Source organism: Fusarium falciforme, chromosome 8, assembly GCF_026873545.1.
Source record: "Fusarium falciforme chromosome 8, complete sequence".
Taxonomy (NCBI): domain Eukaryota; kingdom Fungi; phylum Ascomycota; class Sordariomycetes; order Hypocreales; family Nectriaceae; genus Fusarium; species Fusarium falciforme.
Window position 1 is genome coordinate 2,923,271 of NC_070551.1, and position 9,974 is coordinate 2,933,244.

General features: G+C 52.1%; 2 protein-coding genes across 2 annotated transcripts; both read right to left on the reverse strand.

Annotated features, from left to right (window-relative positions):
• Positions 1 to 3,057: 3,057 nt before the first annotated feature.
• Positions 3,058 to 5,175, reverse strand: NCS54_01070700 (Hypothetical protein; the record flags this gene model as incomplete). Its single annotated transcript, XM_053156007.1, has 5 exons — positions 3,058 to 3,390; positions 3,442 to 3,970; positions 4,017 to 4,268; positions 4,316 to 4,915; positions 4,970 to 5,175. The coding sequence occupies 5 exons, from the start codon at positions 5,173 to 5,175 to the stop codon at positions 3,058 to 3,060; spliced, it is 1,920 nt and encodes a 639-aa protein (XP_053011982.1).
• Positions 5,176 to 7,272: 2,097 nt separating this feature from the next.
• Positions 7,273 to 9,680, reverse strand: NCS54_01070800 (Protein kinase domain-containing protein; the record flags this gene model as incomplete). The annotated part of the gene is made up of 2 exons (XM_053156008.1): positions 7,273 to 9,456; positions 9,516 to 9,680. The coding sequence occupies 2 exons, from the start codon at positions 9,678 to 9,680 to the stop codon at positions 7,273 to 7,275; spliced, it is 2,349 nt and encodes a 782-aa protein (XP_053011983.1).
• Positions 9,681 to 9,974: the final 294 nt, after the last annotated feature.

Below are 9,974 nucleotides of genomic sequence, written 5' to 3' on the forward strand. Positions count from 1 at the left end.
GATGAGTGTTCCTTTTTTTTTTTTGTGTAGCGTATTACTTACCCACCTGTCGCCTTTTCTCTTGAAACTGGAGGGTCGCTCATATAACCCTGGTAATGAGTGAATCAGTTTAATTGGAACAATTGGAACAGGGGAGTTTGTGAGTTGATGTTGGTTGGAATGATGCTGAATGACGAGCGAGGGGATGGGACTATTTTTATTCCTTCGATACAACACTCGACCAGTGCAAGTGGTTCGCAATGGGAACAAAGAGGTCACTCAGAGAAAGAGTCAAGTGGTGGGCATGTTCATAAGCAACAACGCTCATCCTCCGCACACATTGTGATCATGTGAACAGGACACATAGGGGGTTTAACCTAGAGAACAACAGCTTTGTTCATCTAGTCATGGTATGGATTGACTATGGGTCAAACTTGAAAGAACGCGTTCCTCCAACCGACTCACAGCATCTCATTAGGGGCTTGCTGCTGACTCCCTCACACATGCGCACCTTGATATACAAGGGCCCAATTTGCTACAGCCTTGGCACATGTTCATTGTTCTCCAAGATCGTCTTCACTACAATCTTGACCACGCCCAGAACTCCGCACCCACATACACTTGAGCGGGTTCGCTGTTATGTCTAAAGTAGACCTACCTCTTCAAATGTAGTTAAGCCGTCATCTAGAACAAGCTCTTAATAATAGAAACAAAGAAGCTGAAGGTGGAGAGTTAACTTGGGTGCGGACGTGTTCATGTGATCCCTCAATCTCCATTCCTATATCGGCAAGGTGAATGAATAGGTAGGTAGCTGGCTCAACCTGGGGAATAGTAGCCTTGCCATCCTTCTCCAATTATGCGTTCCGTGGCAAAAGACCGACTCTAAATTATCTTGAAGACACCTGGTTGGCAGAATCTCATTCCTGGCTCACGCCAGACGCCAAGGACGTCTAAAACTTCTTCACTGCAATTTTAACCCGCCCCCAGGGCTTTTGCCAAGATGGTAGCTACCTCGCTCGTCCGTGATCTTGACTGTTTTTTTTTTTTTTTTTTTTTTTTTTTTTTTTTTTTTACCTGCCACAAGAGAGCCAAAGACTCTCAAATGAACCATTTGTATTCTGCGCATGGGAGTCTGTTAGCCAACGTTCTTAAGGAAACTTTGAGGACATGAAAAAGCGGCAAAGATAACAATTCAGAACCCCTTTCACGGCATTCTTACCCCAACCCAATGGGATGCTCCTACAGCTACCAACGAGTTCACGATCACATCTTCAGTAGGATTCTTCAAAATAGAATTGAACAGTCGCCAAGAACAAATCTTTGGTAATAGAAACAAAGAAGCTGGAGACCGAGGGTTAACCTAGATGCAGACATTTCCATGTGAGCCCTCTCCCTCCATCCCGATACGGATGAGGCAGGCAGATGCTTGGTTCAACCCAGTGAGTAGCAGCTTTGCTGCTCTTCTGTGTGCGTGTGACTGCGGCTGCACTGCAATTCTAACTCGCCCCGAGAGCCTTTGATGCTCAACTGAGTTCTTCGCTATACTTCTGCCGCTCCGCAGACCCATTCCACTTTCAGAGGACTAGTCCCCAAGACAACCACCCTGTCTGCATAAGCGACTAAAGCGAGGCCAGCAGGGGGCCGACCTTTTCTTCACTGCATTTTTAACGCCGCCCAAGGCGGTGCTCCTACACCTCCTGACAGGTTTTAGGCCACATCGTCAAGAGGGCTCTCTTAGTGCTGTTGGATCACACCTAAGAATAAATCACTGGCAATAGAAACATAGAAGCTCAACAGAAAGCCAAGTTATGGACAGACTCGATGGATTCCTCGACCCCGTATACTCTATACCCATAAAGACAAGGAAAATAGCGGGTTGCCCAGAGATTAACAACCCGTCCCTTCGCTCTTCGTATCTCGTGAAACCCCAAAGCAACCGTCATCGTCGTCTATGCAGATACCTGAGCTTGTGGCTCCGCGATCAACGATTCGCTACAATTTCAACTCTCTCCTAGAGATTCTGGAGCTCGAAGCAACCTCCCATCCTCGTTTGCCGTCCCAATAGAACGATCATATGGGTGCCTACCGGCAGATTCCCAATCCTATCGTTGGTAGGGTTCTTCAACTATCATCTAATCGTCTGCCCCAGAATGACAGAACCAAAGGGGCTCCATGAAGAGAAACTAAGTCGGGCGTACTCATTTGAGTACGAACTTTGTTCCTTCACGGATGAGATGAATAGTAGGTTTAATACGGAGAATGACAGTTTCCCCACTCTTCTCTGAGCCATGACAGACAATCCATCCTGGGTCAGCCTATGAGGATTACTGTTTCAACTCATTCTCGTGTAATTGTTTTCTTCCAAGACAAGTTGCCCCAAGAGCCTTCAGGACTGAGAGCAGTGGAGGAATGCACGGCATGGGTAGAGTGTCAAAAAAGGCCGGGACATCAATGCAGGAGTCACAACCAAATCAGTCCGGTGTTCTTTTGGCCCTCAAAGATAGCGTGCACAATCGCATTACTTCGGTTTTCACTGCAATTTTAACCCGGCCCCAGAGCCTTCAGCGCTCAGAGCATCCCAGTCTTGGCCAACACGCCCAAGGCGATCTTGCATGAGACCAATCAATCAAATTTTCCCGGTTTCGGATTTCTTTGTTCACTGCAATTTTAACCCAGCCCAAGGGAACGACCTTCACACTGGTTCGTAAGTTGCCAGTTGCTTTGCCAGTGGGCTCTCCAAGTACTTAACACTACCCCCCCGGCGATCAATCACTCCCCTGCCTCCTCTTGATCCAGAAGCCTAGCCACTCAATAGATCAGTTCCTCGACAAGAACCAAGTTGCAAAGACAGAGCCAGAGTAAAGAGTTTTCCAGGAGGGCTCTGAAAAAGTCTATTCACAGGCTCAAGTAACTCGAGTAGACAAATACAGTCATGGGGCCATGTGCAAAACAGATGCTTGAATAGCCTCGACTCCCAACGACAAACACCTCTTATATCCTCTTCTAACTGGCCCATTTCATACATGTCCCAACTCAACACTCCATCTATATACCTATACACAAATATCTCACGCCAGCTCAGTGAAACTCAGCCTCGACTCTTCCATACCTCACCCCGTCAGCCTTGAGCTCAAAGCCCAACCCCGCACTCTCGACCTTCATCTCGAGCGTGAAGTCGAGGTTGTCAAACTCGACGCCTCTTGTCGTTGTCAGACGCGTAAACATGCTCCTCGGTACGGCGTTGAGGTCTGTTGTCAGTGTGCACACGTGGATCAGGTCGCGCGTGTACGCCGCTGGGGGTTCGTCGGCGTCGCACGCGATGAGGTCGTCTGTTACTATGAGGGACTGGCCTGGACGGAAGTTGCGTGTGTAGTGGAAGGCGATGGGGGCAAGTGGTGACAAGGCCTCGCCCTGAGTCGCGTTAGTAAATGATGATTGTTCAACATTATACGGTAAACTTACCTTGGCAATGTGCCATTGCATCCGGTCAGATACCATCCACCTCTCCCACAGCGGCGACCAGTACCGCTCACTAACCGAGTGCTTTGTTGGATCGTACACAGTTGCGTACGATGTTCCGTAGTGCATTCTCGACTTGCGCGAGATGACCATGTTACCCTCCAACCCTCGCAGCACGGCACCTCGCACCACCGCTGTCCAAGCGTATACAGGCTGCATAACCTCGATAGAGCCCATCTCTTCCGTAGCGTTGGCGTTGGCGTGTGTCGGCCGCTCGCTGTAAGGCGGCGGTGCAGCACTCGTAAAGTGGGACTTGAGACGACGGTATAGGTAGTCGCTCTGGCCAAAGCCTCCTACCAGCACGATACCCGAGACGATGCCGCCTTTTGATCGGAGGTTGCTGACCTGGCCTTGCACGAGGTCACATACCTCCTTCACCACTGGCTCAAAGATATCCTTGATCTGCTCTCCCGTCATGACCAAGAACCCAGAGTCGAGGCCAGCCTCTTCATCATCAGGAAGACCAGGGAAGCTAAAAAGTCAGCACAATCGCAAACAAGGGGTTGGGGTAGACGTACGGGACGTTGACTTCCTGATGCTCATCCTCGTTAAAGTTGCGCTTCACAAACTCCTCAAAGTAGCGGAGTCCCATCTGCCAAGTCTTGCCCTTCTTGGTCTTCATCTCATCGAACCGGGTCTGTCCAAGTCGGCCCCTGACGTGCTCCTCGAAACGGTAGTTTAGGAAAGCACTTCCACACAAGCCTCCTGTTCCCACAGCGGATTCTTCAACCCGGAGCGGCTTGAGAGACATGATCTTGTAGGCGATAAGACTATAAGAGGTTAGGGGTGAAAGTTGACGGATATGAGCTGAACTCACTCGACGGTACCACCGCCTGCATCACAGACAATAAAGTTGTCTCCCACATTCAGATGATTAGGCTGAATAGCCTTGAGCGTGTACACAGCCGCAGCCTCAGGTTCGCTAATCATCTGAATCTCAGACCTACTACCCATGCCAGCTCGCTCCGCAGCCTGGAGCGTCGTGTTCTTGGCCGCATCACTCCAGACAGCCGGACACGTCAGTACAAACTCGACCTTTGTCGAGGCCATAAACGACTCGCCGTACCGGCGCGTAAGCGTATCCATAGTATGCTTGTAAATCTGCGTCAAGTAGTCGCTCACAGCATCAACAACATTCTTGTTGAACCGCTTGAGCTGGGCCGCCGTGTCGAGCGGGCTCACGTAGAATGGAAGCTTCTGGGAGCGGTCAAGGAAGAGCTTGATGCAGCGCAGCCGCGACTCCTCGGGCTTGAACTGGAAGCCCCATTTCACCGAGGGTTCGGTTCCTTGGGGCGCGTTGGGCGGATAGTCGTAGGCAATCTCCGTAGGGACCTTGTCCGAGGTGATGCCGTTGCCTCCTGGCCAAGTCTTGATGATTTCTATATCATCGGGGGTAGATGTGTAGACAGCCGCGACACTAAGCAAGGTCAACATGATACAACTTAGTTACCAGCTGTATATCGATACTCACCCTGAAAAGGTGGTGCCAAAGTCGACACCCACAATCAACCGGTCACTCAGAGGCGGCTGCTCCCTCACAGGCTCCCTAACAGGACCATTGATGGCCTCCGTCGAGCTGGGAGGCGTGTAGCTGGTAAAGTAGTTTCGGCTCTCCTGGTTGCGCCGGCTGCTGGCAGTGGTGCGCAGCGGCATGTTGAGGTTCATCATGTTGGCCATTTTATCGACAGATGAATGGTACACTGCTGGCCTGTCGTTTTCGTTTTGCTTTCACGCCCTCGGTCTCACATGCGCCGTTACCATCCTTCTCCTGTCGCCCAAACGTTTTAACCCCTCCCCCGCGATGCGATGCGGGCGACTTGACCGTTAGACGTCAAGTGGCGGGGATGTGAAGTAGTGAAAACGAACTGGCGGTGGCGAAACTTGCCCCCAGGTTGTGAAAGGTTTATCGTCGAACGAGTTGTTGAAAAGATGAAGCGAGGCGAGGTTTAGTCGAGAGGACCACGTCGTCTCACTCAAGTCGACGGTCCGTTCATCCACTTGTCAGTTGACACTTTCCGCTCAAACTTGAAACCCCAATCGTCACGGCTTCTTCAGAGAAAAGAGAGGTAGAAAAAGCCCGCAAGAAAGAGAAGCCCATCAACAAAGATGACACGTTTTTAAGATACACCCCCAAGACCGTGAGTCGTCGTCGTCGTCCTTGTCTTTGTCGGTCAAAAGTTGGCTCTCGTCGTCGTTTCAGCTCCGCTTACCAGGATGCGAATGGTGCTGCCTAAGGTAAGCGTCGCGATCCATCTTATTCCCTTGGTCAACACGTGACGCCCCTAACCCCAACCTCGACCTTGACCTCGCCATTTGACGTCGCATCGAGGTCCCAACTCTAGGCTGAACCTGAATCCCGTCAAGCTAGTGACGCACGTCTGCGACTCCGTTTATAGATCCCAGTTCTCGTAAACGTCTCGATAATGGCAGCCTAGACCCTCATTGTTCTTGCAGATTCCAAAAGTAGAACTATTATGTCTCATTCATCTTGAATCAAATCTCCATCTTCTCTTCATAAAAATGTTCAACCTTGCACAAGGCCGCACAACCACCAAATCTACCCTCACTCCTCTCCCAAGACATACGCCCTCATCTCATATCCATCATCAAGCCACTTCATCTCCCATCAACCCTCATTTCTCTTCTTCGCCTCCCCCGCTCAGCACAAATGTGACTTTATTTTCGTCACCTCATCCCCCACTCGACAAGGGAGAAGAGGCCTCGAGACGGCGCCAATGCATTCTTCAACATTCAACCGCTCTCTCCACCTCGAGACACTCGGTTAAACATCCTTTCCACGGCGTCGCCGCCACTAAACCTTGCACAGTCACGAATTCATTGGCAAGGATAGGACCAAATAAGGCAGCTATTGCACGTCACAGTAGCAACAAAAGTCATAGTTCATCTCCATTGATTAATCCCGTCACCACTCCACCCGTCCATCGAGGCACCAGCCTCCCTCTTGGGGCATCAACTACCTAATTATATACGCGTCGTAAAAGTGCAAACTGGTCTGAGGCCGGCTTCATGGCCAAGGTATCAAAACTCCCATCTAGGTACTTGGTTCGGTTGGCAGTCTCCCGAATGCGCTGACGAAACAGAAAAGATGCGTAATGAAATGATCGCTGACTTTTTTTTACAACATTCTTCAATAAGCAAACGTTGGACTGATCCTCCCCCCTTCACTCCCTTCCTGTCTCCCTGGAGGCGTCCTGTTTGACCCTTTTTGTGCGCTCAAGAGATGAGATATCCCAACATGTGACAAAGAAAATGGCCGTTCATATGCAGCCCAAGCACCTCGTACTCCGATCCCCCCCTCTTATATAACAGGTAGGTAGTTGACAAAGGAAAGAAATTGGTCCAGTGATATGCGGTATTGCTTCAAGCAGATGCGGCGGAGCTCGCCTGTGTCGGTCTATAAGGGGTATTTGATACTCAAAGGTGGATGAAACGAACAAGAGCAAAATGATTCAGGAAAAGGGAGGGATAGAGAAGAAGTAATAAGTAATATGCAGAAGGCGGCGCAAAATCCAGCCGGGTATTTGGTGAAACGTCGAGCCTGCTGAATCGAAAGGGGGAATAAAGTGTGTATAGTCAAGCCAGATGCCCAAAAATCAAAAAGGACCGCCCACGTAACGACGAAAAAGATCAAAACGAGAGTTGCGTATCTTGCCCAACACCAAACACCGTGACCATGCGAGTTGATCGATACCAAAGAACTTTTGCCACACCACTGGACGTAATCGTACCGCGTTGTGTCCCGCGTCTTATAACTTAGAAACGGTTGCCAGCTGCCCAGATGCTAGCCGCCGCTGAAGCCGCCCACTCGCTCTCCTCATAAGGGGGCGTTGGCCACTTGTACTGGCCCTCGGACTTCTTGTGTAGATCAAGTGGCCTCGGAGTGACGGCCTCGTTGCCATCACCGAAGAGGACTTGGTTGCCACTGGCCGAGGGCGAAGGGGTTGGATATGGGTTCATGAGACCCAGGTTGCTAGCCGACTGGCGGAGAGGCTTGCTCGAGTTCTGCTCCATGCGCTTCATCGCACGTTGGGTAGAGGTAAGGGCCTCGTCCAACAGTTCATCCTCCTCGTCAGGGGCTTCATACTGATGCACACCATGCGTCGCCTGTGCTCGTCGTGTTCGGCTCGAGATGGGACCACCTCGGGCGGCACCAATCAGGTTGTCGACTGACCTAGCTTGGTGGTGAGGTAGCGAGTGATGCCGCTTGAGGTTGCTCGTAGGCGATAGCTGATGGGCGGGCGGTACAGGTGGACGCGAGTCGAGATTGTTCTGGACATCCCGCAAGGCTTTATCCAGGGACTCATAGACCTCTGACTTGGGAATGGGAGCCTGCTGCTGTGTTTGGTCAATAACCATGGACGACCGGTTGCTAGCCCAAGGGCCGCATCCAGCTTGAGCTTCCAGATCATCGTATGAAGGGGAAACGGGTGTCTGGTGTCGACCTGAGAAGCGTCTGGCACGCTTTCTAAGGTGTGAAAAGAAGCTTTCTTTTTGACCACTGGGTGGCGACGCAAGGCCCGAATTTCCATTGAGGGCGCGCTCTGCTTGCTGTCGGTGCATCTCGGTGTAGTTGTTCGTGCTCGAAGCGACAGAGAGCTGCCGGCCAAGTTTCTTGGTCTTCCCCTGGCCATGTCCATTAGCGTACGAGTCGTTGTAACCGTTGTTGGCTCGGGCAGTTACAGCATCGGGGACCGGCGAGATGGGCCTGATCGTGGGTAGGATGGGCATGGGAGCGACATTCGAGGGGCCGTTGGTCCAAGTAGTTCTCTTTCCGGCCGCTGGGCGTGGCTTAGCGTTTGAAGGCACTTCGGTAGTCGATGAGGTATGTACTGGAGCAGGTCGAGGAGCAGACGCATCCTTGACCTGGGCTTGCACGGTGGCCAGGTCGGAGCTCTCGGAGCGACCGATGAGCGACTTGCGGAACCAAGATTGCTTTGTGGAGGTGGGGGTAGTAGACGAGTCCTTGCTGCTACGGCCAAGGTCAGACTGCTTGCGTCCGAGGATTCTAGAGGCGGAGGACTTGGGGCGCATGGGATCGACGGCGTCGAGGAAGTATTCGTGAGCGAGAGCTTGAGAGGAGGTCGGGCGATTCTTCGGATCCCACATCAGACACCAGGTGACGAACTGGCTCAGAGCGGTGGGCCACTGCGGTGTTTGGAGGATGGTATCCATGGCATGAGGGGCCATCTTAGGGAACGAGAAACCCAGCTTGCCGGCGAGTCTGGTACCCTCACGCCAATCGCCTCCACCAACACGAGCGCCCGACTTGTTGTACCAGTTGCCAGGGCTGCCCATGATCTCGCATACCCTCCATACCTGGTCGACCTCGTTTCCACCGGGGAACAGCGGCTTGAGAGTGGCAATCTCAACAGCCATGGCACCAACGGCCCAAATGTCCACGGGAGCAGAGTACTCTCCCGCTCGCAGGAGAACCTCGGGGGCTCGGTACCATCTTGTGGAAACGTAGGTGGTGTAGGGAAGCTTCGAGTGTGTCTCTCTAGCGAGACCAAAGTCGGCGATCTTGACGGTGTAGGTGGGAGGCGTAGAAGGAGGCGTCACGAGAGCTGAATATCGTCGGAAGGAGTTGCTGGATTCACTGTGGGAGGAAGTGGAGACGAGGATGTTTTCGGGCTTGATGTCGCGGTGGAAAAAGTGATGGGAGTGGATATGCTCGAGGCCCTGCATAATCTGGAAGAGGATGCTCTTGACGCTGGCGTTGTCGAGGCACTTGTGGTCGCGGGCCTTCATCAGCTGGTAGAGGTTGCCCTCCATGTACTCCATGCAGATGTGCAGCTTCTTGCTGTAGGGGTCCAGGAAGATGTCGAGGGCGGGGACGAGGTGAGGGTGTTGAGGGAGGGTGCGGAGAAAGACGACCTCGCGGAGCTCCAGACAGGGCGTTATTGACTCGAAGGTCTTCTTCATAGTCTTGATGGCAACCTAAACGACTGTTACGGGTGCTGTCACACAACGCAGGGCGCGCATCGAGTGAAACTTACCACAGTCCCTCGGCGGGCAACGTTGGCACCCGCTGTCCGGACCCTTCCAAGAACGACACTACCAAAGCTACCATCGCCAATCTCCTTCAAAACCTCAAAGCGGTCCTCGAGGGCGAGCTGGTGGCCCGAGGGACTCCGATGAGTCAAGTCGTTTGTGACAGTCATTTTGTCGGCTGTGATCAAGATACAGTCTACCTCGAGATGTTGTGTGACACGCGAGTGAGAGCTGAGATCCTGGGGAACGGCGTTAGGGATTGGCTCCAAGGACTCCCGACATTGATCAGCAGCGGTAGACAATACCTAATCCAGGCCTGAAGCGATAGACAGGCTCTATCAAAGAGCAAAAGACCGATTTACCGGAGCATTCAGGTTGACCAAGTGTGATTAGAATGACGACGAGCGTGCGAGCTGAGGGCGTGCGTGCAAGCGAATGCAGTCGTGATAGCGGAATTCGTGGTG